General features: G+C 40.1%; 1 protein-coding gene across 3 annotated transcripts in view; it reads left to right on the top strand.

Moving 5' to 3' along the window:
* PDE7B (phosphodiesterase 7B) overlaps positions 1 to 25089 on the top strand; it is a 346643-nt gene that overhangs the window by 242703 nt on the left and 78851 nt on the right. For all 3 annotated transcript variants that reach the window (XM_036872058.1, XM_036872057.1, XM_036872059.1), the window contains one exon: positions 21813 to 21896. In XM_036872058.1, coding sequence (XP_036727953.1) covers positions 21813 to 21896 — 84 coding nt within the window. The remainder of the gene's footprint in view (positions 1 to 21812; positions 21897 to 25089) is intronic.

Genomic DNA, 25089 nt, shown 5'->3' with positions numbered 1-25089 from the left:
GTAACTGGAGTTATAACTCCTGCACTTGGAGAATATTCTAGTACTCTGCACCACTCTGAATAGTCTGGACCTGTCTTGCATCTCCTCCTATGCTAGTATTCCTTTCCCTGTCTAGATGCAACTTATACTTTCAGTATTCTAGTTCATTTCTTAATGACTTTTAAATATTCCCATACACTTCTGCTTTTCTCCTTCACTCTTCTTTTATTCCACTTTGGCCTCAAATTGAAACTTTTCCAAAAGGCACGTATCACAATATTAGTAAATATAGAAATCCAATTTCTCTTTTCCCGACCACAATAATTTACAGAAAGCTTGACACTGACCTGACTCTGAGCGTGCCTTTCACCCTAGGATTATTTTTCATTGCACACCCTTTGACTAAGGGTTGAAGATGCATGTATTTTACTCAGAAGAAAAAGCGTAAAATGGAAAGTACTGTTATTAGAGACACTTAGCAACAGCTTGAGAACGTCAGCAGCTAAAGCTGTGTGCAACCAGCGCCAAGGTGGATGGGGCAGCTGCTTTAGGAGAATATTGAGAAGCCAGCTGTTATTCCCATTGGCACGGGAATGTGCCAATCACCATCAAGCTGCAGGAAGCCTGGGCCAAGTTCTGGGGGAAAGAGCACCTTCCCATGACAACTAGAAAGGGGCCCTATCGTTTCTATGTGTCAAAATTATAGCAGTTACTTATGTCCTTTCCTTTCTTTAATCACCCATTCTCCCTTCATAGGTTGGAATGAGAAAGAGACGATACTGAAGAGGGAAACATCTTTCTCTTTCATTTTACATTGTTATAACAAATAATTTTACGGTTTAAATATTGATTATAGCCTGGCTGGCATCTTTGGTTGATGAAGGGTGCAGATATAAACAAATACAAGTGAACTTCAAAGGGTGACTAATGAACCAGCCCATATGGGTCAATCCATTTTCTCAAGCTCGCTAGCTGGGAACCAGAAATTTTGGCTAACAAAAAGCAGTACTTCGAAATTTCCCTAAGAAACTTCTTTTTTACCTCCAAGCAGAGAGGACAAAGTACATTTTCCTTTAAGTTTGTTTACCACAAAGTAGGAAGAGCAAGAGATACTTTCCCCAAATTTTATTCAGACTTGGAATTTAAGTCAATTCTGTAAAAATGAGGCCTAGTTAACTTTCACTTTGGCTGTACGTAAGCAGTTCTTGGAGATCCGAAAGCATTAACTTAGACAAACAATTAGAAAGTAATAACTTCATGTCCCTCCTTTTCAATATGTCTAAGGCATGCAAAGCTTCCTAATTAAATAGCATAGTCTTCTCCAAAAGGGCGGTAAAAAAGAATGCTCGTACATACACATGTCCCTCTGAGAAATATATACATATGCATATTCCTAGTTTGAGGGCAATTTGTTCTCATAGGCCTGTTTAGATTGTAATGCAGTGTAGATGTGCAGCAAGCGGAGTTATGTTCTACAACTGAAATTGGTAAATCTTTTGCTCTTAGAACTATCTCAGAAAATCAAATAAATAAATAAGTAAAACGATTACACTTTCCGTGGTTTCAACAAGTCAGTCCCGGTGGGAGAAAGTCTTTTCTCTAAATCACATAAGGAAGAGTGGACCATCGGTAGCATTCCTGTGGAGTAATCCATCCTATTGCCAGCATACCAGTATCAACACAACTTGAAGTTCAATGTTATTCTGATTTCTTTTACCAGGATAGCTTCAAACCAAGCAAGTAGGCTGCTAAGGAACATTCCTGAAAATCGGACAGAATAGAGAGAGGAGCAGACAGAGATAGGTGTAGTGAAAGCTTAGGACAGGAGATGAAGACCTGGGTTTTTAGCATGTTGTCACACGTACTATACGTGTACTATAGGTGTTACGAAGTCTCATCGTGCTGGAGGGAGAAGAGACTGCTTCATAATGCGGGAGTGAAGCAGGATGACCTTCTTTAGAGAGAGACTGCAGATAACTTCTCTTTGTCTTAGGAGAGGAAACAAGAGAAGCTGGTTCAAAAATTCACAAACACTGATTGAAGGTATGCTGTCTCTGCCAGGTGTCCCTGACTCAGGGAGACCATAAGCTACATGAGGCGAAAAGGCAGGGACACACTAAAAGTTTTCAAAGCACAATAATGCAAGACAACATGACTACAAATGTCATAAGACAAAATGGGATTAAAAGCCAAGTGAACAAAAGACCACATATTATATGATTCCATTTATATGAAATGTCCAGAACAGGGAAATCTGTGGAGACAGAAGTAGATGAGTGGCTGCTCGAGGCCAAGGAGGGTGGGGATGGAGGACTATGGGGGTAATAACTGAAGGGTACGGGGTTTCTTTTTGAGGTGATGAAAATGTTCTAAAGTTGACTGTCATGATGGTTGCACATATCTGTGAATGTACTAAAAACTATTGAATTGTACACTTTAAATGGGTGAATTGTGTGGTATGTAAATTATATCTTAACAAAGCCATTATTTAAAAATCTAAGGTAATTTTAAAATTGGAGAAAGAAAAGCCAAGTAAATGAAAGGAGCCATAAGAACTCCAGGGATGGAGTCTTCCCTGTCAGGACCCTGACCCCACAGGCTGCCCTCTTTTCCCACCTACCCACAGGGAACAAAACAGAGGAAGCTGTGAAATATTCTTGCTCGCTTAGAAACAGTGAAATACTCTTCAGAGAACCCACTTAAGTGTAAGGCTTGATGGGGTCCCAATTCAGTCCTAGGAGAATTGTGAGCCTGTGAATTATCGTGCAGCATCTTTTCCAGACAAAAGCGCTTTAGCTGACAACAACACAAACTCTTGGATGAAAAGAGTAGACATTCAAGCTCTCTGAGGCCCTCTCATAAATAACAAAAAAGATTGGCACCAGGTAGGTCTTACCAGAGACTGCAGCATTTACAAAGTTCTTCTATTTGAATTTATTTCAAGCAGTCAATAAATAAATGGTTCCATGCTATTAAAAATGGAGAAAAGAGAAGACTACAAACATGTGCTTCTACCTCCTGCAATTTGGTCCATTTCCCCAGCTCCCTTCTCAGAGAAAGATGCAGTTGTTCACTTGATGACCCTGGTCCCCAGCATATTTTCTTTGGGGCCATCTTTTGAATATTATTTTTGTATAAAGCCAAGTAAATGAATGGGGAAGTTGAAAAACATAATCATAATGTTATATTGACACCGTTGTAGATTTTCCGAATGCCGAAAAACAAGAAATGAATGGAAATGAATTTGCCAAAGTGAACATTTTATGCATCTTTATATAGGGCATATTCCCAAGTGGGAAAAAAATGCATTTGAATAAAATAAAATAACAAAATATTTATTGAACATTTTTAATTTATGACATATATTTGTCACATTTAGGCAGAACTCTCACCCTCGGGGACTTAACATTCTAAACATTTTCTTCTTTGTGTGTGTCTTTTTCTCTCTTCCTTATTTTCTATTTCTAGTGCTCAGAAGGCACTCTTAGCTGTTTGGAGTTATGAATATTCTGCCCAGTCACAGGCATATAATCCCCCTGGAACTGTCCGTCTTTCTGAACTGTCTGTCTTAATGATACACACAGTGATTGCTAGTGATTGTGTAGGCCCTCTGAGATAACTGCAAGACACCAAATGAGATTTTTAAACTAACCCAAAGAGTGCTCTATCAGCGTTAACCTTGAAAACCCAGAAATGACTGTTCATTTTGTACCCTCAGGAATAATATCCTTCCATTGACAGGGTAACATGGGGCCATTCACTTAGCTATGAGAAAGCCCGAACATGTGTGGAGCATTAAGGTTTAGAGAAAGAAGCAACGTTGAAAATTCTAGAAGAGTTCCAAAAGTAAATCCTCAGTAAAGCTGGTGATAAGTCGTTGCTAAAGTTCTTTGTTTAGGAATTTGGAGAATTTGTGCTTCTCATTGGAGGGATTATAGCGATATGAGATGGCTTCACAGATGCTGTATAATAAAGTCAGGCTTTGGATCGTTACCTGTATTTTTCTTCAGAACTTGAATTGTAACTTCCTTATACTATACAATATGAAATATACCTGTACCTTATTGCACTCTTAATCTTGTCAGTAAACACTTTCCATGGTAGTACTCTGTATTATTTTTGTTGTAGTTTTTCTTTGAGTGTGAGTACAGATTATTGTTGACAAAGTCCTTCCTCAGCTCTGATTGCCCAATCCAAGAAAAAATGTGCCAGTTACCCTTCTAAATCTGAACCAGGCCACCTGTGGAGCACCCTAGTTTTTGCTCAGTGACTGAGCTCCTCGTTGGAAGGCCAAGAGTCTTTATCTCCCATTTCTCTACTACCCACCCCCTGCAAATTCTCTTTCACTAAGCAAACCACTCCTCCATCTATTTCTTCATTTGCTGCTCTGGCCCTTCTTTGTCCTGGTCTGTGAATTCATACCCCAAATTTTCACTACCTTTTTCTTTCAAAATGTTCTTTAAGTTGATTTGTTCCACAAAACCTCTCCTAGCTCACCAGAGCAGTGATAATCCATTTCCCCAACTAAGGTGCCCAAATCCCACGAGACACAACTCAGAAATGCCCAAAGATGATGCTTAGTATAAATATTTGCTTCCTGTACTATTTGCTTTTGCCTCATGTCTCATCTCTATTTTGCTGGATGATTATGCTTTGGGATGTGCCCTTTCACATATGTGCTCAGTTACAAAATGGGATACTCATCAGTAGTTCCTACCCATGTCTTCCCATTGGAGTCATTGGGGAAGCTTTGTAAAAATACCTATGCCCAGACTCACCCCAGACCAACTAAGTCAGAAGATGTGATTGAAAACAACTGATCTTAGATGGTTGTGAAACAGAATAGAATGTTAGTCTAATTTCTTTTTCGCTCCCATCCTGGGATGCAGAGGGAAAATTCTGACCAGTTTGAAAGTATAATGGGAAAAAAATTTTTAAGTATCCTGCTGAATCATATGACTAGAAAGTTAAAGGTAGGCAAGAGCTTATCTTTTTCCAGGTCACTGCCATGTCAGTTCAGAGAAATAAAACATTTGCTTTAAATGACAGTCCACTCCTTCTACTCCAATTTTCCATGACCTTCACCCCACCCTGCTCAACCCCTGCTGATGAATAGTAACGTTCTCTGAAGACTGATCCTATGATTCTGTGAAGTCTGTTGACCTCAAAAAGTATATATTCTAATAAATCAAACATATGATAAGCTATTCTGAGGGCTGTATCCAGGTAGCTTCATCTTAATTGTACAGATCAGTGTTCCCCCACCAATGTGCTGTGAATGGGTTTCCAGTGTACTGAGATGTTGATCACCCTCAGTCCCTGAGGGTAGCCAGGCAAGCCTGGGGCAGCCAAGATCCCAGTTCTAAAGGCTCTCAACTTGAGCAACCAGACACATTTAACCCAGTGGGAATCAAGTGTTATTTTCTATGTATGATATGAACTGAAAAAGCAGGGAAGTCCTGGAGAAATACAGATGGTAGAATCTTGAGTGTCTAAAGTGAGAAACAATACAGAGCACCAGGTTTTACTCAGTGCAGAAGAAATTATATACTGCACCAAAATCCATCCATCAGTTACAGTTATACTAAGAGTAAAGCCATAAGCAGCAGCATATCAGATATGAAAAACTAAGCAATTAATACTAAAAGACTTGTCCCCCAGTATCACTTGAGGGGAACATTATATTATATTGCTCACAAAGTAATTCCTAATATAATAATACATGAGTACAATAGATTTATAATTGGTAGTCAATGAACATTGATTGAAAACAAATATTACTGTTTATTTATTTATCATCTCCAAAAGAATGATTTCATATATTTGGACCCGTTTTTCAGTGCCAGTTCTCAAATTCAAACAGATTAAAATCACATAATTGGGTTTGGACATGAAGAACTGTTTCTCTGGGTTTAATTATCACAAGAGGAAAATGATGTAGTGAAAGGAATTCAGGACATTGTTAGACTTTAATTTCATAAAGGGAAATGTATATTGCCATCAAAATAGATTCTAAAAGACTGTAAGACTTGATAAGGACAGAAAAATCTAAAATACAAACTTACTAGAGTGTGTATTTATTCATTTAATTCAGGCATAATTTTCCCAGTGATAGCTAAGATGTATTCTCGGACTTCGGGATTTGCAGGTAAGAAACATAGAAATCACATTATATCGAGATCACAAGGTATCTCAGTAAGCAAGAATAGAGAGGTTTACCTGAAGAAGTCAATGAAGGTGTATAAAAAGTTCTCTGATGAGTTCAAATATTTTTTAAACTATTAATAACATGCACAAAAGACAGAGGAAGATTCATGTAACCAAAGGCAAACACAAATGCGTGATGCAAACCAATGAGAAAGGATTTTTTAAAGGATTTCTTAAAATGCTCTTTAAAGAACAAGGATGGAAAAGAACCAGCCTATGGCCCAGGAAAGCAGCAAAATGTTCAGAGCAGCAGCAGACTGAGAAAGAGCAATAAAAGTTCAGCACCCTTTTTTTTTTTTCTTTCTTTTTGTCCAAAAGAAAACTCAAAGTAGAAAAGGTATAGCTTTGTTTTAAACAGGGTCAGTGTAGAGGGTTGGAATGGAAGCCCAAGAAAGTAAAAAAACAAACAATAGACAAAAACAAGGGCCATTTTGCAAAAATTCAAGTTTCTGGGTCTAGTGAATTATAATCCCAACTATTCGCAGATATATTTGCTAAACTCCTGTCAATAATCCTGGTGGAATTATGGAGAGTGGGAAAGTGTCAGAAAGCTAGAAAAAAGGCAAAAGTGGTCTGAATATTATTTTAAAAATATTATTTAAAAAAATCAAATGATCTCTGTTTATAAAGTACCTCCACTTCAGCTTAGTCGCCAAGGGTAATTATGATGGCTGTGTAAACAAGCAAGGGAGCAGAGTTCTGAGTGGGCAAATTAATGTATGTTCCAATCAACCCTATCGTAAGTAAAGTCCAGGCACAGAAGGGCAGGTTTCAGGGACCGTTTCTATAGGAGCCAATGTTTCTTGAGTTTTATATTTTATCTGCTTCTTAAATAGTTCTTATTCCAAGTCAATGTGCTGCAAGGTCTTTCTCCCAAGTATGTATTCTGCTAGGACTAGTTTAATTAATTTTACAGATAATAAAATATTCTAAAATACAGCCCTCCCTAAAATAGATGTATTTGTATCCTACGTACTTATAAATTTGATGGGAACTTGTATGAATGAAGTAGCCACATGACCATGTGACTTGACCAATTTTCTGCCTTCTTGGGCCTTAGCCCCCTTTCCTAGAGAGGACCCTGCATACACAGGCTTTAGTAGAGTGCCTACCCTGCGAAGTGATAAGACCACCTCTGGGGGGTGGGGAGTGGCACACAGTAACGGGCCTTGGTGGCTGACTGGACTTGCCGTAACTAGGACACAAGACAGCACCTGGGTTATAGGAAAAGATGCCACATTTGTTTGGGAATCTACTAAATGTATAAACTCCCCAACAGCCTATTCCCAATGAGGCAGGAGATAGATGGGCCCCTGGCTGAGCAGCTGGAGTTTGTCCCCTGTGGACAGATATTCCAAAATAGCAGGAGCGAGAGAAGAGCTGAGCCCTGCCCAGATAAAAGATAGAGACCACGTATTTCTCATTCTCGAGGTCGAGGAGACCTTCCCGGCCATACACGCGCAGAAGGGCTCTTTGGAGGTCAAAAAGGGAGTGATGTCAACCTACCCGAAGCCCTCTTCGCTAAAATCCATCTTGGCTAAGAGATGCGCACACCCATATGGGAGGACCCTGAGATAAACCAAATACGGACTCAGAACCAGGCAAAGAAAGATGACTGGCCAAAGGAAACCGGAAGAAATGCCCCATATAAGTGATTCAAACTACCACAAGCGACTCCTTCTCTGAGTCCGCCTGTGTGTCTGTCCACACATACCCTTTTTTTCCTCCTAATAAACACTTGAGTGGTTTCACTTGTTTCCGTCTCTTTGTGGAAATTTATTTCTACAAAGCTGATGGGCCAGGGCCTTGTCACTGGCTACTGGCCATCGTAGTCTAGTGGCTAAGATTCAGCGCTCTCACTGCTACGGCCTGACTTCAATGTCTGGCCTCTGGCCGGGAACCGACATCCTGCTTCAAGCCACTGCAGGCCGAGGCCACCCGAGATCAGCAACAGAGCTGCCAGAGCCATCCTTTAAAAACATTAGTCAGATCATGTCACTCTCTATTCAAAACCTTCTTGTGTCTCCATTTCTCTCTGAGTCTCTAAACTCTTGGTATTTCCGACTCCCCTCCTTGCCCACCCCTCCCCACTTGTCATCTCTCTGCCCTTATCTCCTCCCCACACTCTCTCTGCTCCAGCATGCTGGCCTCCTTGCTATTTCTAGAACATATCAGGCCTGTGCTTGCTCTTCCCTGAGCCTGAAATGCTCCTCCCAGATGACCCCATGGCTCCTCTCACATTTCATTCAGGTCTTTGCTTCAAGGCACCTCTGAGCAGCCCTCCCATACCCTCCTCTATTTAAACCTCAGTCCCCCCTCCCACCCAGCCCACCCAGAACTCCCTCACCCCTTCCCTGCTGTATTCACCCCAGAGCACTTACGTCAGGTCCTATCAGCAATTTATTTGTTAATTTTGTCTATTATCTGTCTTGCCTCCACTGGAACCTGAGCAGGCATGTTCTGTCTGTTCTGTTCACTGCCATATTCTCAGAGTCTAGAACAGGGCCTGGCACATAGTAGGCACTCAAAACATATTTGAGGAATAAATGAATAAATATCCAGTTGGTCTGTACCCAAAAAAAGCAATTAGAACCAGATGTGTAGACTTAGTCATACAGGACAAGAATGCAAAGAGTGATGGTACCAGAGAAGGGCACTAGGGGACCTCTAAGCTCCTTCCAGGGCTGAGATTTTGACCTAAGTATTACACACAGACACACACACACACACACACACACACACACGCACACACACACACACACACACACACACACACACACACAGGCTCCATGTAGAACAGTATATACCCAATTATTTTCCTCAAAATAGTCATCTTAGAAGATACTTGAAAAACATGTTTTGTGGACAGAGGTGTTTGGGAAATTCTGTATGATCTCACCTTCTTGGATATTCACAGTGAAGCTCAATAGTTGGAAGGATCCAAAAAATCTCACACATACTAGTCAGGGTTCTTCAGAGAAACAAAACCCTGACTAATACAGATTTTGGTAATGAGAGTGGTTCGAGAGGAACAGAATCTTAAGGATGGGTTTTCTAAATTGGTCTGGGCTGTCTGGGATTGGCTGTCTAATATGATTAGATTTAAGGATGCTAATTACTCTGTTCCCGTTAGTAAAGGGAACACTGATGAGTTCATAGTGTGATGTGGCAATAGAGATATGCAAAATATCAACAATGGATTCTCCTAACCGAACATGTAGAAGAGGCAAGTTTCTGGGTACCCATGTATATAATCCCTTCAAATTTTTTGTCAGACTAACAAGAATAGTGAGATTGGCTGGTTACTCCTAACGTTGCTGGACAAAGTGGGAAAAGAAAAGAATGACTTCAGGGATTCAAATTTCCAGCTCAAGTGCTGTATAAATGACCCTGAAAGCTTCTATGTCTGCCTTGAAAGAGACTCATTTCCTGTAGCTGCAAAGCTGAGATTCCTGAAAGCCAAGCCCAGAATCTCATCCGGCTAATGGCTGAATTACAAAACAAATTGAATTCCCAACATTGGAGGGTGTCTACTATTAAAGTGAGGGCCTTGAGTGGGAAGGAATGGGACCCTGAAAATTGGAATGGAGACATACGAGAAGGCCCTGATGAAGCTGGGGACACTGAACCCCCAAATTCCAACGAGTCTTCTTTGCCAGTAGAAGCAGCCTCTCTACCTAACAAAATACCATGGACTGAGTGTCTTAAATATCAGAAATTTGTTTACTCCCAGTTCTAGAGGTTAGTTCAAGATCAAGGTATCAGCATGTCTGGTTTCTTCTGAAGCCTCTGTCCTTGGCTTTCGGATGGCCACCTTCTCGCTATGTCCCCACGTGGCCTTTTCTCTGTGCTCACACAAAACTGGTGTCTCCTTGTGTGTCTAATGTCCTCTTTTTATAAAAACACAGGTCAGATTGGATTAGGACCCATCATAATGGCCTCATTTTAACTTAATCACTTCTTTAAAGGCCCAATCTCAAAATATAGTCACATTCTGAGGTACTAAGGGGGTTACAGGTTCAATATATGAATGGAGGGCACAATTTAGCCCATAATATTGCAACTTTTAAAAGTTTAATTTTATTAAACCTCTACATTTCACAAGCACATTTGACTACAGCACCCTTAATTCACACTTAATTATATATCAAACAGTAATGTTACTGTTTGAATCTATTTTAACAATGACCTAGATTTATATAGCAATATCAATAATATTATTTATACAATACATAAAATGTAATTCAATATAGAATTTATATAATGTGTAGTATATTATGTATGTTTAACTTTTATATAGCAATATCAATAAGAATATTCTTAATAATAAACTTTATTACAAAAGGATTGACAAAGCACTTTTATCCACGTGATTTGATTCCTACCTTCTATGAGGTATACAGGGCAGATATTATTATCCCTATTTAACAAAACAGAAGATTGAATGAAACCCAGAATGGTTAATAGTTACCAAGTTCATAGAGGTAGTAAATAGCTTCTCATATTATTGGTTTCTTCTTTGTGATAGTTTTTCAATACTACATAATACCCACCCTCCCTTAACAATATACCATGGCTCTCACTTCAGATCAAGACATATTTGAACAGACATATTGTACCATATTAGTTGAAAACACAGGCTGTGGAGCCAGTCATCCTGGTTGCAAATCTGCCTTCACACTCACTGACTATGTCATCTTGGAAAAGTAATTTAACACCTCTGTCTCCCAGGTATGACATAGACAACAGTACTTATTTAAGGGGGCTATTGAGAGGATGAAATAAGTTAATTCATGAAAAGTACTTCAAACATTACCTAGCACATACTGTATGCTCAATAAATGTTAGCGATTACTGTAGAAATATAAGTGACAGGTTTTAATAGCAAAATAACATCCTATAACATGGATGTAACATAATGGATTCAACCATTTCCCAACTGAGTCCAGTTTTTGCCATCTGTTTCCCTTCTGAAAAACAAAAAATGAACAACACTTGGAGTTTAAAAGAATCTCCAGTGCCATGTTGGCACGGATGCCTGGAATGAAGAACTCCCAAACACCTCTTAACCCTGAGCAGGCTCCAGCAGTGAGTGTCGTGGCCTGATGATCCTTCTGAGGTCAGCAGACTTCGTGTGGAAGTCTCCTAAGAACAGGCTATCTCGTGGGACTTTGAGTATTTCCTGCCCGTGATCAGCAACATCTTTTCTTGCAGTATTTTGGCAGGTCTGTCCTTGTTCCCGGCCAGAATCAGGAAGTTCAGAAGCACATGAAAACAAACAATACATTGAAACGCTTCTCTCAAATTATTCAAAGTTCAAGAAAACAAGAAATTATTCAACAATATTAGGACTTGGTATTTTATCTTATTAATTATATTTGTTCTCGTTAATGTGCCCATCCTTTTCTTCCCAATAAATACTCTCTTTGGCACTGATTTCCAGGAGACTTTTTTTTTTTTCTTGAAGTATATTTAGGTATAGGAAGTGATTAGACAGGGTATCACTATATTTTGCAAAAATTTGCAGGCATTTTCGTGACCAGGGCTGTTTTATCCTCTGTGCAATTTTCAAATTATATTTTGTTATTAATATCAATCTTAAGGATTACCAATGTTCTTAAGATCAGCATGATTTTTTCCTAAAAATCTCTTCCCTTTGTTTCAATCATCATAGCTGGATCAACTGCAAGCCAACACTGTAAAATTTCAAAACTTTACTTATTTTTTAAGATCATCTAAATATTGGCTCCTTAATAAAACCTTCCCAATTTCCCAACTCCATGTGATGCCCAAAGGACTCTGCTTCTATTTCACACTACTGTCACTCAGCTAAACCCAATGGACTTTTTTCAATCCTCATTTCACTTACACTTTCAGCAAGAGCTATCTGAAAGCCGTTCCCTTTCTCTTGAATTACTCTCTTCCATGACAAAACGAGCTTCTGGATTTCTTCCTACCTTTACGGCTGCCTCTTCTCCTCTATAGACTCCTCCTCCAGCAAGAGATGTTAGAGTTGCTTAACCCTGGATGCCAGGCCCTATTCACTTATCACTTCATTTCCTAGGCAAATTTATACATGCCTGTAGTTTTATTTGATTTATAAATTTATATATTCATCCCAGACATTCCCTATGGGTCCAGACCCATATGTCCAACCGCCTACTTGACATTTTTGCTTTGAAATAACAGTAACACTTAAACTCAGTGTACAAAGTTGATCACATGAACTTCTCCCGTATCTGGTCCTTTTAAAAGTCCCTTTCTCTGTGGTTAGCGTAATCAATCATCCAGTTACGAAAAGCCAGAAATCTAGGAATGATCCTTGATATTTCCCTCTCCCTCAGACCTCCCAGGCAATTCCACATGTCAATTCTACCCACTAAATATGTCTAAAGTCTATTCACTTCTCTGCCAGGACCACTACCATACTCCAAGCCACCACTTTTTCTCACCTGGACTGCTATCAATACAATGATCCCCTAACTAGTCCTTCTTGCCCCTTTCAGTCCTTCTCCATTGTGCACCCAAAGTTGTTTTTTTCAACATGCGAATCCAATTATATCATCTCCCCCTTAACATCATCTCATGGCTTCCTAGTTCTTTTGGAATAAGGTCAAACTCCTCAGCCTGTCCTGCAAAGCCCTGACACCTCTCCAGCCTCATTGTGCATCATGCCCCACCACATCCGCTTTGTTCTTTCCCGTGATACACGCTAGGTCTTGTTACAGGAGCTCAGACACACCATCCTCCTGCAATAAAACCTTTGGACATGCACGCCTATCTGCCTGGATTGCTGCACTCGGGGTAATCATGTAATGTATGATCCAATCAGAATACTTCCAAGTGTGAAAGGGGCACTATTACTAATTACACCAGGAGAGACAATAGGTCTAAATCAAGACTTTCCAGGGCAAATCGGGACATATGTTCACCTTAAATTAACTCCTGTTCATTCCCAAGATCTCAGATCAAATGTCACCTTCTCGGGGAGGCTCACAACAACCTCCCTAGCAAAGTGAAGTTCATTATAACTTTCTTAACATCAATAGACCTCTCTTTTGTTCCAGTACCCAAAGTTGCAACTTTACATTTATGCATATAACTCTTCTATGCTGTCCCCTCCAAGAGAATGTAAACTCCATGAGTCAAAGACTGTTCCCAAGGTTCTTCACCATTGTATTGCCTGCCAAAAATATCATGTCTCATAAATATCATTTATATTAAATATCATTTATCAAATGAAGGACATGAAATGACTCCTCTCTGAGAATTTCCTTTTTCTGTGATTGGTACAACCAACCATCCAGTTACGCAAGACAAAAAACTACAAATTATCTCTGATGCCTCCCTTTCCCTCAGCCCCAGGATTCAGTCCCTCCCTGTGTCCATTTCCTTTGTAGCCTTCTCTCTCTCTTCCTCCTCCCCCACCTCTTCTGCTCTATGCATATTTTTTTTCCAGAAAGCTAACATACTCGTTAAATCCAAAGGACGTCTCTTCCTAGTGACGAGTGGTTTCAGAAAGAGTGTTCTAATTTAAATTATTTGCCTGTACCCACAGAAATTTGCTGACTGAAGACCTGGTATGAGAGTCTAAATCACACCTTCAATCATTGTTCTAAAATGTGAAGTCCTTTTAAATGTAAAATTATATTAAATTTTTTAATTGAACATTAAATGATTCTCTTTCAGTTCTGCTAACTGAAACATTTTTGTAGGTTACTAGGAAGTTATTTTAGACCCAGAAATGTCCAAGTTATTTATCCATATAAAATCATAAAACCTCACAGCACTTCTGAGACAGGGATCCAAACCCAAATATCCCAGTATCACTAAAAGTTAGATTCCTTCTGGCTTTATACCCTATTTACTCATTTCTATGAATCTCTTCTAGATTATTAATGATCTTAGTGCCAAGATGACATCTTCTGTTCATTTGTGTTTCCCTTTCCCCACCTACTTTCCAACACTTTGTATAATGTTTTGCATGACAGTTTATCAAAATGAACTGAATTAGTCTAGGGTCTCCTCAGAGCCTGCTCTAGAATTGGCCCCTTTGCTGACACACTTACCCAAAAGTTCTACTTCCCTACAAGATACCTAGCTCTCCAGTGGAGTCTAGACTCCCTGTAGTCTAACCTGCATCATCTGAGACTCATGGCTTCTAGTGTCATGATCTGTGGCACCCCTGTGGTCCTGGGCTTATAGTACTGACCTGAAGCCTCAAGATTTCCTCAGGACATAGCTTTGGTACTGACTTTCATTAACCCTGACCTGCTCAGCAGAGAGAGGAAAAACACAGCCTGGGAAGGTCAAGAAAGCCATGAAAAACGTCATGGGTGATCTGACTGGTCACTCTTGTAAAGAATGGAGACATTGGCTCTGCACAGCAGTGGTTTAGGGAGCAGTGGCTCCCGAGGCCACCTGGCTTCTGATCCCAGTTCAGTGACTTACAAACTCTGTGTTCCTCAGCACAACATGGATGTTATGCATACCTACCTCAGGCGGATGGTTATGAGGACTCAACCAGCTCATACATGTACAGTCCTTAAAACAGTTCCTGACTTTGAAATTCTCCTAAATAATACCTACAATGGTGGGGGAGGGCACAGGAATCTCAGAACAGCAACAAAATGATAATAATAGCTACTGTTTTTTTTGTAGTTTTTTTTTTTGAGTGCCTATGATGTGCCAGGCATTGTGTGTGTGTGTTATATACATTTATTTAAAAATAGCAACCTTTGCTTCGGTGAGATTCTGGAGGTAAAAAGCATTATCCCAGAAATAAGTGAATAATGTGGAAGCTTATGCTGGTGTTTTCATTACTTAAGGCAGATCCAGATCACGTATTCCCTAAAATGACTCCTCAGATTATTCCCCTTATTCTCAATCTTTGCAAGAAGACATGTGCTTGGTGTCCTTTTAAGTTCTTTTACAGCTTCTTGGAATTCTCTTTAGGCATTCCTGCTGCTTCTCATTCAATATCTTTTTTTATTAGTCTTCTGTGTTCCTAGTGATTGTAACTTTTTTTCTCATTTCCCCCTGTAAAACCATCAAGCTAAAGAATGTCTAGTCTGAGTTAAAACATACCATACCCACTTTAGAAAATAAAAGCACGGCTATTTATATATTCACTTTTGCAGCATTTAAGTCCCAAAATGTGCATTTATCACAAAGTATTTAATAATTCTAAAGTTGCAAGGTAATACAGTATAGGCAATAGAATATTAACTCTAACTCGGTGAAATTTCCCTTTCTCTGAATTTTTTTTTTTTTTTTTTTTTTTTTTTTGCTGTGTTGGGTCTTCGTTTCTGTGTGAGGGCTTTCTCTAGTTGCGGCAAGCGGGGGCCACTCTTCATCGCGGTGCGCGGGCCTCTCACTATCGCGGCCTCTCTTGTTGTGGAGCACAGGCTCCAGACGTGCAGGCTCAGTAGTTGTGGCTCACGGGCCCAGTTGCTCCGCGGCATGTGGGATCTTCCCAGACCAGGGCTCGAACCCGTGTCCCCTGCATTAGCAGGCAGATTCTCAACCACTGCGCCACCAGGGAAGCACCCTTTCTCTGATTTTGACATAAAGTTAAAGGTTTTTTCAAAGAGAAGAAAAAAAGAACTTTTTTCACATGCAAGGAAAACTTTATATTGTTCCTTTTGCCAAAAGCATGGTTTCCGGACAAATAACTCCTGGTGCCTCTCTTTCCAACACACAAAGCTCTCTCAGCGACAGCCCAGAAAGACACAATTAGTGCAACAGATCACTGGAGAGGCTCTTAGTAACGAGACAGGCCCAGCCCCGCTCAAGAAAGTAAAGCAGAAGATTGAACCTCTGGGGGGGAAACTTGGGTCTAGTCAGCCATCTTGGATCTCATGTGAGCTCACAGCCCTCAGAATAGTCCTCTCCGCCTGACTCATCTAAACTGGCTGCCCGTCCTATCCCATAAATCTGTGGAGTGATTAAATTGCACAAACTTTCTCCTTTTTATTTGGCTGGATAAACGTTTTAGGAGAAATAATTCACTTTGCTAATTGAGAGTAGTCATCTGAAATATTCACAGCCGCCAGCTCTGAGGCAGTGCAGCCTGTTGAAAGTTCCAGTGTGAGATTTGGGGATCTGGGTTCTCCCTGCCTTCATTTTGCAAGTTTGCGGCAGTGACATGAATTAGAAATGCCTAAGGAAGCTCAAAGGAATACCTTTCACGGGAGCGTCTTCTCTCCTGCCAAAATGCGCGGCCTAATAGCATCTTTCTGACTCTACGACCATCTTCCTCGTTCACTGTGGTGCCCTATGAATGTCTATCCCGTGGTCCCTGCAGCTGTTCTCATTATCTTCTTCCTTCGTCTCAGAGGCGATCAGAGCACAGTAGCTGCTGCTCTGTTCCTTTCCTGCTTCTTTTCCCCACCCTGAAATGACCTTGACACCATGACTGGGGCCAAAGTCTGGTTCTCGTCATGTGGCCCGTGTTTCAGCCACTGTAAGTTGTCATCGCTGTCAGCGTCTCCACCCTCTTTGCCAGTTACATAAGAGGCCACATAACGTCTGCTCCCTCCCAAGCTTTTATTAAGCAGAGACGGCCTGAGAGGCCAAGTGGGCAAGAGGTCCATCCTGGAACCTCGTCCCCTGGGAGGGTGAGTGACTGTCTCAGCTCTCTGCCTGTGTTGGCAGCTTTAAATACCCGAGGACGACATGTTATGTTTTCGGCCTGAAGGGGCAAAAGAGAAGCAGCCCTTTCAAAATAAGAATTCCCCCGCTGTTTGTTTCCTTTTGGCACACAATAAGAACAGAGCGAGGACACGATTCTGAGCTGTCAACGCTTCCTCCCTGCTTCCACTGCACCTTCCGTTTGCCAGAAAAAAATTTGCTTCAGTTAAACAAGGGTCTAATGAATAGTCAAAGTAATTGTTTAGCTTGGATATAAGGCCTTAGGTAAACAGATGATTGCTTGAGACCGTGGGCCAGTAAAAGCAGTGCAGTAGGACGCCACTCGTTCTGTTCTTCGGACCAGTGGCCTCTGCTCCTCCAGGGAGCATGGTTACTGAATTATTTCTCTCTTCCCACGAGCGTGCTGAAGCAATTTAATATCAGAAGGGGCTCATGAAAGCAGGGAGAAGGAGCAAGAACTTTCTATATGAGAAATATATACTGAAAACATTCGTTTTACCCCATTCAAGCTTTGATTCAATAGAACACTGAAGATACGGAATCTTTGGTTTGTTTGTATTTAACTTTTCATGTTGAAGAATTTCTAAAATGCATTGTTAGCCCACTTACAGTTGTCCTGCCTCCTGCCTCATTAGTATTTTTAAGATGATTTCATCCTTCTTCAAAGCAATTAGCTGCCACACCTAAAGGTCATCGTTAGGTTTATGAGTATCTGCTTCCAAGACTATAATAATAGTTACAGAAAGAATAAACACTGCAATGGAAACTTTTGGGTTTTGTAGTTTGTTTTTGTTGTTGCTGTTGATTTGTTTTGTTTGTTTAGGTATCTTTTCTATCAACATCCTTCATTGTTACTTGTCTCTTTTTCTCAAAAGTGGGCTGGCATCATAAAAAAATTATCTTAATTAAGAGCTTCGGTAAATTAGTTGCCAGGTCGTTTGAGTTCTGCTGAATAATATTTTTAATAATCGCTTTCCATTTCTTACTTGAAAATAATAGATGCCTTGTTGATCCAGAGCAGGATTTGGTTGTCTTATTCATGCAGCCCATTTCCACTGAACTGCTATTTGAATAAACAGCATCTATCTGATTGAATCTCAAATTCATCAAGGGGGTAGATTCCCCTGGTATTTAGTTTCCTGGAATCATGATGAATATATATTTGGTTTATGGGCAACTAGCAATCAGAGCATACATTATGCAATAAAAAGTTAATGCTTAACTGTTTATACAGTTTTTTTATCCTGATGCTATAGGAGAATGGTTGGTTAAGAACATGGGGTTTGGAGCCAGTTCTGAGTTTGAGCACAAGCTCCCCACTCACTAGCTCTGAGCACAGACAAAGTATCAAATTTCCATTAGCTTCAGTTTCCTTATCTGTGAATGGTATAATAATAATAATAATAATAATAATAATAATAATAATAATACCTCCTTCATTGGGTTGTTGGGTAGATGATATGAGATAATGCATGTAAAATGCTCAGCACAGCATAAGTATTCATTAATGTTAATCATCATGTTATTTTTCAGGCACCTGATAATTTCCTCACAAAAATCCTGTGGGGAGGCAGGGGGGGAAATGCTATATAATGCATTAAATATTAGAAAACTGGACCTCGAAGTAGTTATTGATTTGCCCAAGGTCACCAAGGTGGCAAAATACTGATCCTCTCAGTAACAAGTGTTTCCTGACTCTCAGCGTATCACCACCCCGCCTTTTACCCGTTCCGCCACCTGGTGCTGTCTCCTCACAGTTTCTCTAAATCTGAAGTCTAAATCTAAAGTCATGATGATGGGCCACCTCTGCCTTAGACCCTCAGATGGACAAATGGAATAAACTCTGGAAGAGGCTTTAAAACCCACATTGATATTACACAGAAATTTTCTGGGAAAATAGTATCATCAGAACTACAAAGTCAGGATGAACTCTTTGGTAACACTGAGAAGCAAATACTGGTGAGGAAGTGAGTTCCAATTAGTGAGCTTGAAACCCATAGGAGAAGCCCAAAGGGATGACACAACAGGTGAACAAATCCACAAGCCGAGCCAGCTTTAGACCAAATGAAGACAGTCTCATCTCTGCATAGGTTTTCTTTTATTATTATTTATTTATTTACATGGTTAAGCCGGGTCTTAGTTGCGGCAGGCTGGCTCTTTAGTTGTGGTTTGCCGGCTCCCTAGTTGTGGCATGCGAACTCTTAATTGCGGCATGTGGGATCCATTTCCCCGACCAGGGATCAAACCCGGGCCCCCTGCATTGGGAGTGCGGAGTCTTAACCACTACGCCACCAGGGAATCCCAGTCTGCCTAGGTTTTCAAGTGTATGTCTATCTTACTGTCACTCATAAAATATAAATTCATTTAAAGGCAGTGCTGAATTTGTTGTATCATTTTTAACATGCTGTATTTTCTTGATAAATACTAAAAGCACAGCTTCTATCATGTGGAGGTCTATGACTTTTTTTTAACTTTAAAAACCAGGTGCGCACACTTCATAGACAAAAAAAATCAATGGTATTGAGAGGAGAGATCTTTGCCTATGAAGTTTAACAACCTAGATTTAAGGACTGGCCCTGCTAATTATAAGCTTAAAGCACCATAAACTCAGGCAGTCAATTAAAGTCAATAGACAAATGGATAAAGAAGATATGGCATATATATACACAATGGAATATTACTCAGTCATAAAAAAGAATGAAATTCTGCCACTGCAGCAACATGGATGGACCTAGAGAATACTATGCTTAGTGAACTTAGTCAGAGAGAAAAAGACAAAAACTGTATGATATTACTTATATGTGGAATCTAAAAATTAATACAAATGAATGTATATAGCAAAACAGAAAGAGACAGATACAGAAAACAAATCAGTGGTTACCAGAGGGGAGAAAGAAGAGGGGAGGGGCAAGATAGGGTTATCAGATTAAGAGATGCAAACTACTATGTATAAAATAGATAAGCAACAAGGATATACTGTATAGCACTAGGAATTGCTGTCATTATCGTGTAATAACATTTAAAACAATATAATCTGTAAAAACACTGAATCACTGTGCTATACACCTGAAACTAATATAATATTGTAAATCAACAATACTTCACTAAAACATAATAAAAGTTTAAACATAAATAAAGTCAATCTACTGAGGTCTGAGTCCTGAGCTGAGGCCAGTAGGGTGAATAGCAATCATTCACCCTCTTTTTCTGAGCCTCTATTTTCTCACCTATAAAGTAAGGGTAATAATAGTGACTCTCCTCACAAGGCTATTGTGAAGATCCAATGAGAAAAACAAGAAAATAAATATACTGTGATGTTTGTGAAAGTGCTTTGTAAACTCTTTAGAGAGTTATAAACATAAGGTGTTGAAGACAACTCGAGGAGAGGAAAACTCTTCAGCTTTTTCTGGTGGCTTTCCTATAACTATTGACCATCCAGCCCCACGAATTTACCAGATACTAGCATTCTCTTCTTTAATGTCAGATTATATTCATATTTTTTTATATTCATATTTTTAAATGTACTTTTCCATCTCTTCTCTCCTCCTCCCACTTTACTGTGTTCCATAAATTTTAATGTTCTTTAATATCAATATGGCACTGCAATATCAGATTATACAAAACATTAAATAAAGCATCAATATAAAATTCAAAGCAAAGAATAGCCCAAGGGCTCACAGCTTACAGTTTACAAGCCCATGTGTACACAAGGCGCATCTGTGAGGGATATTTTAAACACTGTCAGTTGCATGGGTTATAGCTGATGGAGATCTCATCCAGGCTCTGGTTAACTCCAGGAGTTAATGAGAGAAGATTGTTCCTGCTCTCGTAGGCTGAGGCCCTAGTGCCACCTCTTGTCTGGGAAAGAGTGGTTTATGGAAGTGGAGGCATTACTCTTGGAACTGAAACCTTCCCCAATTCAAGTCTTCCGGAAATACATTAGGTCTCTTGTATTTTTACCTCTCCTCTGATTCCATATTATATGTACTAATTGGTGAATTTGGTCATTATATCTATTCTTGTTAATAGAAGACATTCACTTAGAGTTTGCTAAGTACCAGACAACACACAAAGCACTACAGAGAAATGGAAAACACATAATATGCATGATCCCTGCCTTGCAGAATTGTAGAAGGAAGAAAAACCGGCATTTATTTCCAGGCAGCAAGTGTTATTTTAGATTCTCCAACCAATGACACCTTGAAGTGAAGCAACTGAGGCTCAGAGAAATAAATTTTCTAAGATCACACAGGTAGCAAGTGTCTGAGCCAGGTTTATCCAAGGTCTACCTTGTTCTGAAGTCCACATGAAACCTTTCCACTCAACTTCACTACTTTCCTTAATCAGGGAAAGTGAACACAGACATTAAAGGAAACCTACAAATGAATAAGGACTAGAAATTCTACGGACTCATAAGTGCAAGGGAGACTGAGTGTCTAAAGTACCCGGAGCTAGACTGGCCCTGATCTGAGCAGCTTCTCAAGCAGGTCAATGAATGATACAACCTGAGAAACAAGTAAGGCGGATGCCAGCCAGAAAAAAAAACAAACAAACTGTGCTGGAACCAAGAAAAATAGCACTGTGGGCAATTATAACTTCTAATTAGAATAAAAGCTATAATCCCAGCACACCGTTTTGTCCTCCAGATTAAGATGCTTCATCTTTATGGCACTAGGAAGAATAAAAAAGACTATGGAAACTTTGTAAATTACCAAAATGTTCACAGACCTATCTTCCAGGCAAATATAAAGGAGTGCTGCTTCATTTGTTAGAATATTGCCAAATTCATTACTCTCAGCATTCATTAAACATCCCTTCCCACATAGCGCTCTCTTAAACAAGGTGAATGGAATCATTTTTCTCCTGATGTTTGGTGTAGGTTCCAGTGACATAAGTGGGTAAGAGGACTTACAGAGGAAAAGTGAATACACTTGGCAACGTTTTCAAACATTTGCTTGGATTTTGTTTTCTAGGAGATGTACGACTGAGGGGTCAGACGGGGGTTCCTGCTGAACGCCGCGGCTCCTACCCATTCATCGACTTCCGCCTCCTTAACAGTGAGTAATCAAGTGTACCTGGAAAGGAACAAATGTTTCCTTGAAAAAAAAATTCTCACTTCCCTCTGAACTTCAAAACCCTTGGAGGTCCGCCTTCCTTCCTCCATCTCTCCCTGCCCAGTTGCAAATTAACCCTTGGTCTTTAGATTTCCTTACTAGTGAAGTCATTCGGGCCCTGCCCTACCTCACAGAGCTTCAATGAGGGTCCAGTGAAATCATGCCAGCTTTAAAAATGTAAATCTTGAAAACAGTGAAGCCCGACACGAGGAAGCTATTCCTTTCATTATCCAGGACATTCTCTCCACCTTCAGCCAGGACTAGACTAGAGGAGATCCTATTTTATTTTTAAAACCCCACAGGATAACCTATTGTACAGCTGCCCTTAGTAACTATCCATTATCTGATTTTCCCTTCTTTATCTAATCTAAGTCTCTGAGGTCCGTTCTTGCATCCCTGGTAAAATGCTTCACCATGGCGAAGTCCTTTCAGTCTGCACTTGCTGCTGCTTCCTCCATTATGACTACTTCAGAAGTTCATTTATTTCTAACTTTCCCCTTCATATACTATTCCTCCTTTGGAGATTTGCTCAACCTCTGGTTCATAATTCTCTTAATTTCAGGTTCCTTTGGAAACCCAAACCAGTACCAGTCACCCCTCCAGATTTCATGTCTTCTAACTATCACAATCATCCTTCACTTGGGACTTGGGGGTGGGGAATGAAGAAAATGGATAAATTTCACAACTTGCTCCAAGGTTTTTGGCATGTGGTTCTCATAGCACTTCCCATCCATAAATTTCAAAGTGCTGGGTTGCACCCACAAAATATTACTTTCCTTTGGCATAAACAAGTTCAACTCAAGAGGTAATTTGATTTACCTTGACCCCTGAAAATTACTAGGAGAAATTGGAACTTGCTATTTCTGATCCTTAGATCCACCAAAGGCCAGTGAAAGATGGACGTGTGTATTTCTCCTGGCTTGTCCACCTCCCATATCAGTGTGCAATATCTGTTTTTTCAGCTCTTTCAGAGACACAGGGATTCGGAGTAACTCTTTTCATACTAGAGACAGCTTCCCCCACCCAGACCCAAAAAAATGCATTTTAGAGGATACAGTCGAGTTCCTAGACTAATAATGTAATTGGTTACAGCCTATGGGGAGCTCTGATGGTGTCTCTTACCCCGCCTTATAACCCTGAATGCGTTGTTCCAGCTACCCATGGAAGTTATCCCTTTGACAGCCCCTAGCCTGTATGGATTTCCAGGTCCCAGGCATGTGGTCCCACCAAGCAGTGCGGGGATAAGCAAGGGTCCAATTCACTGTCTCCTATAGACCAGGACTCTCAACGGCATCACATACTGAGGGTCAGAGGCAGAAAATAACCAAAAAGCCTCTTTTCAATAGTAAATGAGATGTTATATCATGGGTCCTAATATACGCCATGAACAAATTAGGAAAATAGGAGACATTTCTCCTTATAATTCCAAGGTTCCAAATGATAAACTTTTTTTGTTTATCCTAGTGTTAATGAGCAACATCAACTACTAATGATCGTTATCCTTGCAGGTGGGATTATGGAATATTTAACTGTCTACATCTTAGGTTTCTGTAACACTTGGATTTTTATTAAGTACTTTGTTTCACTTTTTAAGCTGAAAAAAACTGGAAATTATAAAAATTTAAAGAGAAACTCAATGCAGGTAATACTTTGCTGTTATATTACTCACAACATAATATTAGACCATCTGTAAGCAGGTGCCATCCTGTCATCCCTCTGCCGTAGATCCTCCAGGAACTTCCTGGTACCTGGACTCAACCCTAGCCTCCTTCCCCCGACTCTCTGCCCTCCATCCCCGTTTCACCTCGCCTGTTGCTCATGACCTCCCACCCGCCGAGTGACAGTGTTGGCCATTCATCCTGCAATTCCCTTTCTCCTCTGCTCAGCACTCCACTCTGGATAACTCTTTCACTCGTACTTCTTTATCAGTAACATATGCTAAGGCAATAATAATTTGCCTTCACTGTACTTTGTTTTCTAAGTGGTCTCAATTTTTTTTCCTCTATACAAAAAACCACATCCCAGGATAGACTACAGGATCCGAAAGGATATTCTCTTTATAGTTATTGACATCTTAGTAACTCCTGTTAACTGACCAATTAAAGGGTCCCCTTGAAAAGATTATATTAAATAATTATAAATGTCAATCATCCTCTTCATTTAACCAGACAAATCAGATAGAACTGAAGACCTCTGAGATTTTTCCTTATTTGTGATACTACCCATTCCATTGTCTAGAACCAATGACATTACCGTGGTCACTCTCCACAGTTTCCTTAGTCTACAGTTAAAGCAGCTTGTCACCAAGTAGCAGCAGATGTGTGCATATCTGTGTTATATAGAGTCACATAAGATATATGTGTCACGTCTCCTACTGCCTTATCATGTACAGTCTACTTAATTGTCTTTGATCTCCTTCACGTCCGTGTTGTGGTTTGCCTGAGTTGTTAGTGTGTGCTTTCTGCCTAAAGGGAAACATTTTAAATATAACTTTATAAAAAATTTGAAATAAACCCCTGAGAATATTTTGAGACTTCCTCCTAAAGCTTTTAGTTTTACCAGCTGATTCCAATTCTACATGATAAGTACCAAACTAAAGTGATTTTTAAATGTAATTTACCTTAATTTTGAGTCAGTTTTTTCCAAGAATAGGCACAGACCCACTTTCCTCAGGTGCTTGCAGTTCTGCACACTCTCCCAAGGTAGAATCTCATCTAGGACTTTAAAAAAAAAAAATGTACGAAAAACTGAATCACCATAGCCTCTCTTCCCTGTGTCTGCATCCCTGCAACATTCCTCCTAAAAGGCTCTGTGAAACCTACATGGCTGCCATTCCCTGTCCAAAGTGTCCCTGGTGGCTTACCCTCTACCACCCATCTCAGCTACGCCTTGAATGGCTGAAACATGCAGAAGCAAAAAGGTACACTAAGTAGTAAGACCCATTGTACTTCTCCATGGGCCCCACTAGCCACAGCCCCCAACCTGTCACAACAGGACAGGAGACATCAGAATTCATATCTAAAATAACTTTCCTTCTATCAGAACACAGTCTCTAGATATTCAAACAGAGAACTAGAACAAGGACGGGCAAACAACAGCTAATGCACCTAATCTGTGTCCCTACCCTGCCTGTTTT

This window comes from Balaenoptera musculus, chromosome 12, assembly GCF_009873245.2.
Source record: "Balaenoptera musculus isolate JJ_BM4_2016_0621 chromosome 12, mBalMus1.pri.v3, whole genome shotgun sequence".
Classification (NCBI taxonomy): Eukaryota; Metazoa; Chordata; class Mammalia; order Artiodactyla; family Balaenopteridae; genus Balaenoptera; species Balaenoptera musculus.
The sequence above is the reverse complement of the archived record's forward strand: the minus strand, read 5'-3'. Positions and strand labels throughout refer to the sequence as shown.